This window comes from Gnatocerus cornutus, chromosome 7, assembly GCF_029298725.1.
Source record: "Gnatocerus cornutus isolate USDA-ARS CGAHR chromosome 7, icGnaCorn1.1, whole genome shotgun sequence".
In the NCBI taxonomy this organism is placed as follows: Eukaryota; Metazoa; Arthropoda; class Insecta; order Coleoptera; family Tenebrionidae; genus Gnatocerus; species Gnatocerus cornutus.
Window position 1 is genome coordinate 19,250,541 of NC_142239.1, and position 14,483 is coordinate 19,265,023.

Sequence of the window (14,483 nt, forward strand, 5' to 3'; positions counted from 1 at the left end):
ATTACATGGAACCCAAAAGCGCATTTATGTACTATGTAGTTTGAATATTTTTAGATATCATATTTTATGTAAAGTATGTGAATCGCATTACAAAACTACAAAAAAATAACAATAAAAAACATTCTCAGTTGGATTTGAAATTTTCAAGTCATGTCTTTGATTGAAGAAGCAGTTTTTTATTTTCGCTAAGTAATTTGACGTCAAACTGAACATTTTATTTACAAGGCGATCATGTCGTCACAAAACATACTTCACTCGTGCTTTTAATTTTTGTATTTAATAACCTCAAAATTGGCAAGTGTCAAAGTGACAATTACAGGCACGCTACGAAATTTCAAGGTAAGGTGATAAGCGAATGATACCAATTATTATTATTTATGTATAATGTGCGTTTTATATACAAGGTGTTTATGAATGTTTCTAGCTAGCATCAAGGGTGGCGATGAAATGTTATAGAAATTTCCCGCTCATTACAAATGTGAGTTTCAATTTTTCAACTGACATTTGCAGTCAACCTCAAACATGGAGTAAAGTAAGTTTTGAGAAATCAATTGTTAGTTGTGGTTTAAAACCTGAAAATGAAAAACTTGGACACAAAATCGTAACTTAAACGTCATTGACGTAAGTAACATTATAAAAAAAATTCAAGATAGTTATATTCACTATGAAAACAAAGCGGCAAAATAAGGCATGACAGGAATTCCAGAGACACTTTTGATGCTAGAAACATTTATAAACACCTTGTACGACCGCTCCCGGTTTAATAATGCAAAATTTTATCACAATTTGACAGATGCAGTACATTTTTTGACGTTACAAAAACGCATCTAGTTGTCTTTAAAATGTCAAATCATGTCTTTCATTGAAGAAGTAGTCTTTTGGTTCTGTCAAGTAATTTGACGTTGCCAAACGAAATTCAAATTTTTTGATGGAAAATATTCAGAAGGCGGTGATATCATCATAACACGTACTCATATTTTTCATTTTTTGCATTTTTAATAACTTCAAAATTGGCTGTCAAACTGTCAAAGTGACAAATATAAGCACGCTATGAAATTGCAAAGGTAACTGAGGATAAGTTTTTATTTAATGGCTCGATAGAATCGGGATCAATCTGGATTTTCTTGGATTTTCCGATTTCTTTAGTTCTGAATTTTCATAAACCGACAGGATTCTTCCTATTTTTAAGTTGTTTTGGTTTATTTAGAATTAGTCCTATAAATTTTCTAAAATTTGACATTTTGTGAGATTCTATAGAAATTTTTAGAATTTGGCATAAAATTATCCAGGATTCTTTTGTTTATCCGATGCCATTCTATTCTCTATTTTTTTATTCTAATGTGCGTACCATAAAATTTTCATTCTAGGCAGGCCATGTATTTTGACGTGTGTCGGCTTCTTGCTCGAAACCTGTCAAATATCTTGCATATTTGGTTTTCATACGTCAAAACTGTTGCGATGGTGTTAGTTACGACATGTGAACGGAAATTTAATGGATCACATGATGTAATTGTTGATTTGATCGTTTTTACTTTTTCTTAAAAAATGTAATTAGGCGCATTTTTTATTTTATAGTTGTGGCAAAATTTTTTGCACGTAAACCGACTAAATTCAATAGCTTTAAAAACATGCACATGAAACAGGTAGAATTCCACTAATTATATTATTCTAAAAAAGTGAAACTAGCAAATTTCCAAAGCTATAAAATTGGTAGCCACTTTTGGAAGTCCCATAAGTTTGGACTAATGACGTGGGAAACCAAATGGAGTGCGACCAACTGGCCTTCCTCTCCTATTGTTACCAACAATATATTAACAAATTTTAATGAGTCAATAAATGAATAAAAACCTCATTTCTAATTATAGTTGTACTATTCGATTTTTTTCGGGTTTAAGATCAACATGTTCATTTAAATAATAACTTCCTGAAGAGGCAAATTAACAAATTAGCATATCGGTCTGGTAGTGGTAGTATTAAGTGACTGTGCACTTCTTTACATGTATTTAAATGTTGTTACATGCGAATCTTAAAGATGTAACATCACGTCACTGTTTATTTCCAGAAGCGACGATTTTTTGCGAGTTCTTTCACAAATTCAAAAGTGCTAATTGCATCATCTTCTTAAATTTACTTTCATCTAGTCATCCATAAGTTAGGAAACGTCAAAGTGACAGTTCATTTTTGACAGTACGAATCAATAAGACGACATGCCGAACCAAATCCATGAATGACTCGATAAGAATTTTTTAGCGTCAAACTGGGGATTAATCAAAGACATGCCTCAGATTTTTTGGCGGGAAAAGAACCGCTGGGGAATCCGCGCGTGTTTACTCTTTTAATCGGAAAATTGGCACTGATGATGCGTGTTTTCCCGTCTTTTGCATCATCATACTTCGAATCGCTATCAGGCCTTTAGCGGAACTGAAATGCGTCATCCAATTGAAAGAAAACGTTAATTCCGGATCGCGCTAAAACCATTAACTGAGTGCACCTTCCCCAAGCCAGACATGGTCCTATTGCCACCCACTACGAATTATCGGAAAGGTGAGCAATTCTATCAATTAGCCCCGATGTCTCGCGCATCTCGGAATCGAAACCACACGATAGTACAATTCGAGGACACGTCACGTAAAGAAAGAGGTATATGAATCGTGGTGAAACTAGCGCGCGCTTCAGTTCTCAGCCAGATTTCACGGTGTTTGTTTCGAGTTGAGTTGAATGGGTCCCGCCGAAAGTGTGAGAATGCCCGATAAGTTTCAAGTCAATCGTAAAACCAGAAGGAAATTTGAAACATTTGAAAACACCCGCCTTAATCGTAGTGCCAACTTGAAGCGCATGCGTTTGACATTACCCTATCCCTATCACGCTCAGTAGCGCGCTGGATTTCGTCGGGAACGCCGGGGTTTTTAGAAAAATGGAAAACACGAGTTTGGTGAATTTATTAATTAACCCCACGATCGTCGTGGCGGTTTTTATCGGGGGTAGTGCGCTGTTACTCGTTTATATCTTGAAATTGTTCCGAATCGAGCACGATGCCGAGGAAAAGAATCAAAGTAAGTACATGTCAATTGTCAATTCAATTGTTTATAACGTGACAGGTGTCAAAAGCACGCGAATTTCGTCTCGTCGATTGTAATTCTCGTGTTACGTGTTGTTGAGTTATCGGAGAGAAATGCGTTACGTGTCGGAAAACACGTGGTTTTTGAGGTTATTTATAGATGTGGGTTAGTCGTGGTTGTCGGTGCACTCTATGACGATGCGTTTTTTCCAGGTGAACAAACCTCCTCGAAGAAGGAAACCGCCTATCCGAGACAGAAAAGGAAGCCGAACTGGCCCCGAAACGACAGGCAGAACTTCTCGTCGCCGTGGCTGCTGAAGACCCTCAAGGGGCACACCAACCAGGTGTTGAACATCGACTATTCCAGCAGCGGGAAATACCTCGCGACGTGCGGAGAAGGTAGGTTTAGCTCACGTAAAATCACCCACCATCGTCTCAAGCACGTGCCGGTGTCCGTGTTAGGTGTAGTGATGCATTATCTATTTTGTGCAGAAGAAGCTGATCGAGACCCGGACTTTGACATGAGCACCAGCAGCGGCTCGGAGTGCAACAAGGAGAATAGTAGACCCCCGTCGGCCAGTCCGAGCCCCCGGACGAAGGGGTTGTCGCGGCGACAACGTAAAAATCGGCGACGCGAAGACTCCTCCCCCGACTCCAAGAAGAAGCCGAAAAATGGAGAGAAGAAAATTGAACCCCTCGTGCAGTGCACCAAACTCAATATTTCGGAAAGGGAGTTCGCCAATCTTCTCTACCCCCATTTATTGACAATCGAACAGCAGTTCTCGATGGGGTACCCCGTCCAGATGGATCCGCACCACAACTCTGTAGTGTTTTTTAACTCGTACGACAATAAATCGAAAGCAAGATTCGATGTGAACGCACGCGAGTTTGTTCCGAATAAGAGAATCCTTCAAGACTTGAGGGACAACCAAAGTGATTCAAGTGAGATTGACTCGGAGGAGAGTTCAGGCTCTGAGCCGGATTTGTCTTTGTACAAGCCGAGGACGTGCACAGTCGGCGCCGGCGAAGAACGCACGTGTGTCAGATGTGGTCAAGGATTCTTCGTCACTGATAAGGAGTATCTCACGCAGGAGCGTTGTGTCTATCACTGGGGAAAACTCCACACTGTGCATAAAGGCGACCCGAGTTGCGGCATCGCCAGTTTAGCACTGTACTCCTGTTGTCAAGGCAAACCAGGCTCCGTCGGCTGCACCACGTGCAAATTACACGTCTGGAACGGCGTCGTGGGAGGATACAATTACCCCCTTGAAGGGTTTGTGAGAACCCGCCAAAGACGATCGATGCCCTCCGATGGGAACTTCGGCGTCTACGCCCTCGACTGCGAAATGTGTTACACCGTCGCCGGCTTGGAAGTCACGAAAGTGACGGTCGTCGGGATGGACGGACGCTTAGTTTACGACGCCTACGTCAAACCCCAGAACGAAATCGTCGATTACAATACTCGTTTCTCCGGAATTACGGCGAAAGATCTGAGAACCAACAGTGTGAAGACGCTGCGGGAGGTGCAGAACGACCTCCGGGGGTTCATCAGCGCCGATACCATCCTCATCGGACACGGTCTCGAGAATGACATGAGAGCCTTGAAATTGGTCCATAAAAGTGTGGTGGATACGGCATGGTCGTTTCCGCACTACAACGGCCTTCCGTATAAACGCTCGTTAAAATCGTTGGTGTCGTCCATTCTTAAGCGCCAAGTGCAAAACTCTTCCGGTGGTCACGACAGTTACGAAGACGCTTGCGCCTGTATGGAGCTAATGTTGTACAAAGTGCGCAAAGAGAATAGAGGCTATGTGTGATATCAAATGATTCCCTCCTTCATATACATGCATCACGCTTTATTTATTTTCGCGCCATTCGTCATCTCATTTATCGGAATTGTTGATGATGTGATATTGTATACTAGTGGTCCTTTAGTGTACAAGTGATAGTACTGAATCTCATTTTTGATACTCTCGTGATATACGCAGGAATTAATTTACTCGTAAATTTCTCGGCCTGTGTTCACCCTTAAGTTAAGCCAACTTAATTTATGTCATTGTGTGCGTGTACTTAAAGCAAGTACGTAATTTTATCGAGTTTGAAAGTTTTGTGGAGATGATTGTTATTTTTACCGTTGTTTCATACACCAAGTGCTATTTTTATTAGGCTAAGGTCAACGTTGAAAGTTCCTAAATCCACGAAAATACGTTTTGTACATAAACAGCCAATTTGCCACTTTTTATTCATTGATCCTAGTATTATTTACACCTAAGTTGTTTGTGTTCATTTACTTTTAAGACGTTTTTGTTATTGTCTTTGTTGAGAAAATGAAAAAATAATCAAACAGGCAGAGGCTGTGTTGTGAATGATACAATCGTATCAATATTTTTAATAAAATCATTTTTATTTACAACTGTCTTTCTTTCGACACCCAATTAAACCGGAGAAAGTGCGAGAAATCCTTTCAGTGTTAAAGACATCACCAAAAATATTGCAAGTATCAATCACACCGCCACAGTGATAACGAGTTAGCACATAACAGTGAAAGTGGTGAAAGTAGCGTGTGGTGTATTTATAGACTGTTTTAAAATTATCTTATATGGGGTTTAAAATCACACATGAACTTTTTTCGGGTCTCAAGTTTCACTGCACTTTCTTAAACTACATTCTAATTTGATAAGAAAGCTGTCATGCATTTTTTATTATTTTGTGCATATTTTCGAACGGGCTCCACTTTTAGAAAGTTTATTGATGGTCTACCGAACGAAAATACAAGCAGGCGTGGGACGCACTATTATTGTTTTGCGACGCACTATTTTGTCATTTTTATTTTTAAGGAAATCACCTTAAAATGACGTTTTTAAAACAGTTTTTGGCCAATGCCTCGTTTATTTATTAAGCAAACTCAACAAATTTGGGTCTCATTTTACGCAGAATGTCACGCTGAAGCCAAAAACATGAGAATTTTTAATTTTCGTCAACAAATAACTGAGTCACGACCTGCTGTATATCTACGACCTGTGCAAAATCTTATTTCCCCGTATCAAGAATGTTTCCGAGAAAACGCATTTTTTGCCCAGGAGGGCGCAGCTGCTCGGGCGCTTTTGACATTGTTGACAAATTGAATTTTGGGGTTAGTAAGATTTTTGACTTTTGAAAGCTACAAAAAACACAAACGTAGAACAAAGTAACGATCGTAAACAAAGCACACAACGAAAACTTGAAAAAGCAACAAACAACGTGTAATAATTTCAATATTCAAACTTAAAATTTGAAATGTCAAAAACAATGTTGGTAATAAACCCAATATGGTAAAATGTTCCCAAAAGTGCCCGAGCAGCAGCGCTTTCCAAAGCATATACGGGTCGTAGATATACAGCAGGTCGTGAACTGAGTTATGGTCGTTTGAATTTTTGGGTTGTCGCCAGAGGGCCAAATTTTAAAAGGTTCGAAACAATTCGTGCTCGATATCTCGGAAACTCTATTCTAGATATTTGAGATGCGGTTTGCGGCATCGTTTTTCTCGCGATTTTTTACATAAGAAATCGTTTTTAGATTTTCCAAAAGTCGAAATTTGCAAATTTTCGCAAAAATTCATGACTAAAACTATGGCCAAACTTCTCATATCGATATCTCGCTTGTTTTTTAGAGTAAACTTGAGTTATTATACATCAGTGAACGCAGAATTTTACGCAGATTTCAAATCTGGGATTTAAATTGAGATCCGACAACAAATAACCGAGTTATGGCCGATCAAAGTTTCGGATAGTTGATTTTCATTTTTTCTCATTTTTCCCAATTTTCAAAGTTAAATATCTCGGAAACTATTAGAGATATTGAGTTGCGGTTTGCGCCATAGTTTTTTTCGGCTCATTTTACGTCAGAAAAAGTGCTTAAAAGTCCAAAATTCGATAGTCGATTTTTCGCGAAAAAAAATTGCGACTCAAACGATGAAAATTTTTCAATTTTTTTATTTTTGACCATAACTCGTAAACCGTTTGCTTGATCGATCTCAAATTGGGCCAGTAGATAGATTTCGAGCTCCTCTTTCGAATGATATATAATACAAAGGTATTAAACGTCGTTTTTACATTAAAAATAGTGATTGAAAATCACCCCAAAATGACCACTTCCAAACAGTTTTTGGTCAATGCTTTCTTTATTTCGTAGGTAAACTCAATAAATTTTGACTCATTTTACGCAGAATCTCACGCTGAATCCAAATCTGGAATTTAAATTCAGATCCGACAACAAATAACTGAGTTATGGCCGTTTGAATTTTTGGGTTGTCGCCAGATGGCCAAATTTTTGAAGGTTCCAAACAATTCATGCTCGATATCTCGAAAACTATTTCAGATATTGGAATGCGGTTTGCGGCATCGTTTTTCTCGCGATTTTTTACATAAGAAACAGTTCTTTGATTTTTCCACAAACGAAATTTGCAAATTTTCGCAAAAATTCATGGCTGAAACTATGGCCAAATTTCTGATATCGATATCTCGCTTATTTTTTTGAGTTATTATACATCAATGTATGCAGAATTTTCCGTAGATTCCAAATCTGGGATTTAAATTCAAATCAAATTAAATCAAATCCGACAAAAATTGGAATCAATTTCTTTTATTTTTTTCTTAAAACTGAGACAGCAATTTAAAAAACGAAACCTACCACCTTCCTTCATTTGCAATAAGCTATAATGGATTTTTTTTCCGCCTCTATTTTAAAATCGCCCTGTAGATTCTAGACCGACTAAAAGATCTATTGATTCTACATCAAACAAACACAAAACAAACGGGCGTGGAACCCTATTATCTAGTCATTCGTGCGTTCAAAAGAAAACACGTGATCTTGACTAGAAGAGCCGCTATTGGTTCATAACGAGGGCGTGTCAAGCCCTAATTGGTTCACGTTGAATGCGGAGGCGTGTCAAATCGTCTTCCATTAGCTGTTATGTGTGACGTGTCGATTCATGATTCGTTAATTGTTCCAGATCGGGCTGTCCTTTTGTGGGACTCCAAGGATTTGACCCAAAAAGACCTGAAATCTCTCCGCGTGAACATCGAGTTCGACCATCCAACTTTCGTGAAATGGAGCCCAGATTCCAAGGCTTTCATCATCCACAAGTACAACGAAAACGCCGTGGAAGTTTACAAGATCGAGAAAAAGAAAGATGGGTGGTTGGGGCACGCCACCAAAGCTCTGACGTTCTCCAAGGTAGTTTTTTCAATCAAGGTTACTGTTGAATAAGCGAAGTGACCTGAAACTGAATTCGATATGGTTTGGTTATTCAATAGTAACTTTTTCTGAAAATTAATGGCCCAGGGTTAGTCATTCGTGGTTTCAGGCCCACGAGACTGATGTTGTCGGCATGGGAATCGCCAGCAATGGAAAGTTCATCATGACTTGTTCTAATAAAACCGACCTGGTTGTTTGGGACCTCAAAGGCCAAAAGCTTGCACAAGTAGACACGTATCTTATGTCGACAACTTGCGCGAAAATATCTCCATGTGGAAGATTTATCGTTGCTTCAGGTAACCGCTTTGTTTGTGAAAGAATGCACCTAACTGTCGTCCCACAAAGGTTTCGCGCCAGATGCTCGCGTTTGGGAAGTCATCTTCAACAGATCCGGCGAATTCCAAGAGGTGAAACGCGTTTTTGACCTCACCGGCCACTCTTCGGGGGTCTATGACGTGGCTTTCGACGCCGATTCTTCTCATATGGCCACAGTTTCCAAAGACGGAACGTGGAAGGTTTATGATACTAAAAGTAGGTTTTCTCTATTGTGGATTCTCTTGGAATGTTGCTGTTTTAGTCGAGTACAAGAAAGGTGAAGATCCTCATTTGAAGATAACTGGAAAGTACCGCCAAGCCGGGAATCATTCTCTCATTGCCCTTTCACCTAACGCCGAAGTAGTTGTTATTGCAACCGGTAATTCTTTGACTTTCTATTCAGCGTTAACAGGTCATCACGACTATACAATTGACAATATTTATTCAGGTAAAGGTCAGAGGTGTAATGTATTGATTGCTGTTAAAATTATTGGATTTCAGGAAGAATTACATCAGTTTTGTTTGACGCTATGGGAAAATATCTTCTTGCTAGTGGCGATAAGTACATACGCGTCTTTCATAATGTCACCGGGTACCGTTGCAACATCGAGACGGCTAAAGACAAGATGAAACAAAATCAGACTTCTGCCACCAAAGAGAGGCTGCAGAAGCTTATTGAAGATTCCGAAACATTCCTGAAGACTATTGAAAAGAAATGAACTATTTTTGGTTAAAATATATTCTTCTATGAACTTGTACTCGTTATTTCATTCTGGTAACTCGTGGAACATGTTTAGGACCACCACCACCACCACAAGAAGTGTTGACAATATTATAGCACTAAAAATAGTGCATTTTCTATCGTTGAAATATAACAAGCGGCTGAAAAATAAAAAATCAGGGTTTGGTAAAAAAGGAAAATATTTTTCCTTATTTAAATGTCGAATGAATTGAGCTTGAAATTGTGGATGAAACGTTATATTCTCGTAATCTCATTTTATCCACCCGAACTAGATTCTCGCGTTTAAACATTCTTGTGTGGATAAAACGTTGTCTACAATATTTATACAATAATTATAGTAGTACACTGACCCAAATTCATCTGCCTCGGCACTGACGTACATGTTTCGACAAACTTCATAATAAGGGTAGTTTCCAGGGTTACCAAATCAAAATTTCAATAGACCTTTGATTCTAGCTTAAAATCCCTAGAATATTTGGATAGTGTTTCGCAACAAAGATCCAACCAGTGTCGTCTAAAAACGAAGATCATGGCTATTCAAATCTGATCTTTGTTGCTTAACACCATTCATTTCTAAGTCCTGATAAACTTCTTATGCAACCAGTAATACACGTCTAACTTTAATGTGACTTAACATGAGCATAGGCGTCGCAAGTGGTAATTTTGATCTTCGACTAAAGTTGCGATTTTTAACCCTTATTGGCATTCAAGTGATAATTGTAAGTTTCAATTTCACTTTTAACTTTCGATTTCACGATATTATTATTAAAAGCGGATAAAACTGTAAGTAAAACATCGAACTTCTGTTTAAACTCCACTTAATACGACGCCACTGTTTCAACTAAAAGTGATTTGTGCGCCGGCGCATTATAAAATTTAATGGTATGTACACATCGATTTGTTTATTTGTGATGTCACAAAAAACGCCAACTTTAAACGATTCTCCTAACGCAAAGTTCATTTTTTTTAGAGCTTAATATACAGGGTGTCTCAAAATTCGCGAATTCCGATTTCAGAACGTTGTAGAGAATCACTTCAGTAAAATGAAAACAAAATAAAGATTGGGTATTTCCCCACAAAGACACATTGATCTGAATGTGCACTCTTTGACCTGCATTTTCTTCAAATGCAGGCTAAAATTCCAGTGTTTATTGTTATTTATGGTGTCGATGATTGCGGATAATAATAATGTAAAACAACTTCTTGAAGAATTTGCTTTATTTGGGTGTAAAAAAATCTTAATTTTTTGTAATTTTTCTTAAAAATGAAACGATAACGTGGCTAGAAATTAGTCTGATACTATTTATGTAGGCAACTATAAATTTTGTCAAAATCTGTCACCCCGCTAAAAATTTGATTCGAATAATGGATTTTTATTCAAATAATGAATACGCAGACATGTATTTGGTTTTGGAGGCATCAGATAACAGACCTGTGGTAGCTGCTTGCCTATACCATGAGCGATGCCTAATCGACTGCGTCATCCAAGTCTGGTCCAAAATGACATTTTATAACTGGAATTTCCAGCCCCCTGCTCCGATTTTCCCTGTTTTTGCGTACATAATCCAACCAACATTCCCATCAATTTCCGTAACCGACGCACCAAGACCTGGAGAATCGCCCATCGACCATGAGGTACCAAAAATAAAAGAAGAACCGAGTTACTGTGAGATAACAGACGAAATCGACGTGGACGACGATTGCCTCCAAGTCTCCATAAAGCAAGAACCCATCGAAGAAAAGCCGCAAAAATCTCCCCGACGCAACTTCATCTGTGCCTCCTGTCCATACACAACCACCTGGAAAGGAAATTTGACCAAACATGTAGTCAGTCGGCACACAGCTCTCGACGACATCAAGTGGCTTCAATGTGACCACTGCTCATACAAAGGCAAAACTAAAGACTACTTAAAATGTCACCTCCTTCACCTCCACAACACCTCAGTGAAATGGTTTGATTGTCCCCACTGTACTTTTAAGGCCAAGGTAAAAAGCCACCTTGATCGCCACATCATGGTCAACCACACAGATTCCGATCAAATCGACTGGTTTAAATGTGAGCACTGCTCATACAGAGCGAAATTCAAAAACAACTTGAAAGAACACGTACTTAACAAACACACGGAGATCGAATGGCACAATTGCGATGTTTGCGAGTTCAAAGCGAAAAGGAAGAGAAACTTGAAGTTCCACCAACTTAACAAACACACCGAGGATGATCAAATCGATTGGATAAAATGCGAGTTTTGTCCGGCGAGATGTCGAAAGAAAGCCGCGATGACTGTGCATGTCAAGTCGGTGCACACGAAGAAGTTAAAGATTGCGGTAAAGACGAAGGAAATTCCCGTTTTTATAGACAATAAGTTGTGTTGGAGGCGCGTCGTCGTAGACGATGACGATCCGTACAATTATTGTAAGCAGTGCAATTTTAAGACTCCTGATAAAGACGTTTTTAAGAAACATATTTTGAAAGAACACGTCGTGACGGAATTCAAACAACAAGATGATTGTATCGTGAAAACGAACTACAAGACCAAAGATGTTATAGTTATAGTTGATGATGTTCCTTGTGTCAAAAGAGTCGTTGTCGCGTAATTCCTTGTAGCTTAATTAGATAAATAAAGTAATTAACTTGTTCCGACTTTCTTCTCCAGAACTTAGTAGATTGGTAGGTAGTCGAGGCCATCATCTGGTTTAATGTGAGACCTTCAGGATGTGACTTTCTCTTCTCCCTTCCCAAGCACCTAACCGGTTTGTTGCGTCGAAGCTTTGTGGTAGAGCAGCTGTTGAAAGTATTAGTGGTTTCGTTTTGATGTGACCAGTGTTTTGGGGTTTTCATCTGTATTTTGGTGCTTCTGTAAAACTAAGCAGTTCGAGTCCAAACAAACAAAGATAATTAGATAGAAGTGTAAGGTTACATTTCAGAATCATTAGTCACTGTTGAGGAGCAGTGACCGCCAAACTTGTTGGGAAAGGAGCGCGCAAAAAACAGAACTAGTAAGTGAGCGATTATTTTTTTATGCTACATGTTACTTCATTTCCCCAAATTTCATAGTTGTAGCACTAAAATTACCAAAGTTACGAATTTTAAGAGAGGATTTCTCATATTTCAGCTTCGCCTTGAAAATAAAATTTCTTCTGTTTTTTAGGAGAAATGGCTTTGCCATCACCAAACCACCTTTCCCAACGCTACCTGGAGCGTTGTTTGGAGAACCAAAGACTAGCAAATTTCCATACCATCCACCATAATCCAGCTAGCAGGCACCACAATCACCAATGGAATGGTACCAAAACTCTACCGCATCCTCGGGTTCCAATAATAGATCTCTCACACACGCAACCACCTCCAAGAACCCAGGATGATCCCGAAGAAATTCACATAACTGGAGTGGATTTTCTGAAGGAGTGGATCGACATAAGCGAACTGCCAACTGGAAGAGAAAATCAACCTGCGCAAAAAAGTAATGTTAGACATCAAATGACTCCACAGCGGGCGTTCAATGTCACACGTCCGCGGGTTGGCACCCCAGAAATCCCCCCAACAAGTACCACTCTGGAAGGACTACCACAGATGTTTAATGTCCCTCAAGAAAGACAATTTCTTCCTGTAAAAGCGCCTGAGGGTCCAACCCCTAATTATCACACAATTCCTCAAAGTGGCAGTGTGCATGGACAGCCACCTGTACTCAATGTCCAAAGACCAACCATCTATGTCACTCCGCGAGTTTTGAAAGTCACCACCGACAACCACCCAAGAAAGGCCATCTTGATTGTGCGCCAAAGAGTGGAAAATCCGGTCCGACACAACAAAGTTGTGAAAATTTTCAGACCTGTTGGAACTTTTGAGACGAAAATTGAGATAAACGATGACGAAATCGAAGAAGTTTGTGAAGAGTTTCCAGAAACAGTCACAAAACTGGAAGATGCAAACATGGCTGAAAAAACAGAAGACGATCTAGAAATCGAAAGTGACAGAAGCAAAAAACTACAAGAAGTGGAAGAAACACAACTAAACGAACTCCCACGCCCAATTCCAGAAGTTTTGTCAGAAAAGAGAAGAAATCCCGACAATTGGGCGGACTTGAACGTCGTCGAAGACCCGACGCAGTCGGCAAAACCCCAAGAACTTGAAGATCCTCCGAAAAAGCGCCCAAAGTACAAATGCGACCACTGTCCCTACAAAACCAAATGGAAAAACAACATGACAAAGCACGTCATCTGCAGGCACCAATCGCACGAAGAGATCAACTGGTTTCAATGCGCCCACTGTCTCTACAAAGGCAAAACCAGAGAACACCTCCGCGCTCACCTGCGAACGAACCACGAGCAGTTCTTCACGTGGTATCAATGCAAACATTGCACTGCGAAATACCGAAACCGCGAAACTCTCCGACACCACGTCGTAGTGAAGCACACACCCGAGGACGCTGTGAAGTGGTTTAAATGTGACAAGTGCGACTATAAGAGTAGAAATAAGCGGAATTTCAACGTGCACGTAATGTTGAGGCATACAGACAAGAAGGACATCGTGTGGTTCCAATGTCACTCGTGTGATTATCAGGGGAAGACGAAGGTGTCGTTGCGGCGCCACGTCAAAAATATGCACACTGGAGTCGATAAAACAGTCTGGCATTCGTGTTACCGGTGCGGAATTCGCATGACGAAAGTGAAGGCGTTTAATTTACACGAAAAGGAGTGTAAAGCGGCGAAAAAGAAGAACGATGTGTACGAGTTTCCAATAAGTGCAGTCACTATTCCGGAGTGTAAATAATTTATTTCTAAATGCAGTGTTTCAAACTTGTGTGTTCTTTGAGTCGTTCTTTCCTTTTAGTTTTGTTTTGAATTAAAGAATAATTATTATTGTTTGAAAAATATTCTAAATCATTTTCAATTATTATTGAAAAATTAGCAAAATTAGGACGAACTGCGCCATCGACTTCCTCATATCTTAAATAATAACTTCCGCTTTCCGCTATTAAAGATGCCGATATCTAGATTGTTTGAAGAATAAATATGAAGTAGAAGCGCTCATTTTGTACAGATTTAAACGTAGAATCAAATAACGCAATAGAAATGAAATTTCAACTTTCTGATATTGAATTTGGTAGTCTCTCATTGAAATAAACCTCCAAA

At 39.3% G+C, this 14,483-nt stretch overlaps 3 protein-coding genes across 7 annotated transcripts; all 3 read left to right on the plus strand.

The window, feature by feature from the left end:
• Positions 1 to 2,441: 2,441 nt before the first annotated feature.
• Positions 2,442 to 9,366, plus strand: LOC148172151 (transducin beta-like protein 2). Of its 5 annotated transcripts, XM_088040502.1 has the most exons (7): positions 2,656 to 3,053; positions 3,272 to 3,457; positions 8,049 to 8,272; positions 8,403 to 8,589; positions 8,639 to 8,824; positions 8,871 to 9,056; positions 9,110 to 9,366. In XM_088040502.1, the coding sequence occupies exons 1-7, from the start codon at positions 2,915 to 2,917 to the stop codon at positions 9,325 to 9,327; spliced, it is 1,326 nt and encodes a 441-aa protein (XP_087896628.1). In that variant the 5' UTR covers positions 2,656 to 2,914; the 3' UTR covers positions 9,328 to 9,366. The 5 variants fall into 5 exon arrangements, with proteins under 5 accessions (XP_087896625.1, XP_087896622.1, XP_087896624.1 ...); XM_088040499.1 differs by lacking the exons at positions 2,656 to 3,053; positions 8,049 to 8,272; positions 8,403 to 8,589; ... (1 more) ...; positions 8,871 to 9,056; positions 9,110 to 9,366 and adding exons at positions 2,442 to 2,544; positions 3,551 to 5,342; XM_088040498.1 differs by lacking the exons at positions 8,049 to 8,272; positions 8,403 to 8,589; positions 8,639 to 8,824; positions 8,871 to 9,056; positions 9,110 to 9,366 and adding an exon at positions 3,554 to 5,333 and having other exon boundaries at positions 2,633 to 3,053.
• A 1,160-nt stretch (positions 9,367 to 10,526) lies between these two features.
• Positions 10,527 to 11,996, plus strand: LOC148172152 (uncharacterized). Its single transcript, XM_088040507.1, has one exon. It carries the CDS (start codon positions 10,716 to 10,718, stop codon positions 11,943 to 11,945), a length of 1,230 nt encoding a protein of 409 aa, XP_087896633.1. The 5' UTR covers positions 10,527 to 10,715; the 3' UTR covers positions 11,946 to 11,996.
• Positions 11,997 to 12,122: 126 nt separating this feature from the next.
• Positions 12,123 to 14,450, plus strand: LOC148172153 (uncharacterized). The gene is made up of 2 exons (XM_088040503.1): positions 12,123 to 12,347; positions 12,500 to 14,450. Exon 2 carries the CDS (start codon positions 12,505 to 12,507, stop codon positions 14,119 to 14,121), a length of 1,617 nt encoding a protein of 538 aa, XP_087896629.1. The 5' UTR covers positions 12,123 to 12,347; positions 12,500 to 12,504; the 3' UTR covers positions 14,122 to 14,450.
• Positions 14,451 to 14,483: the final 33 nt, after the last annotated feature.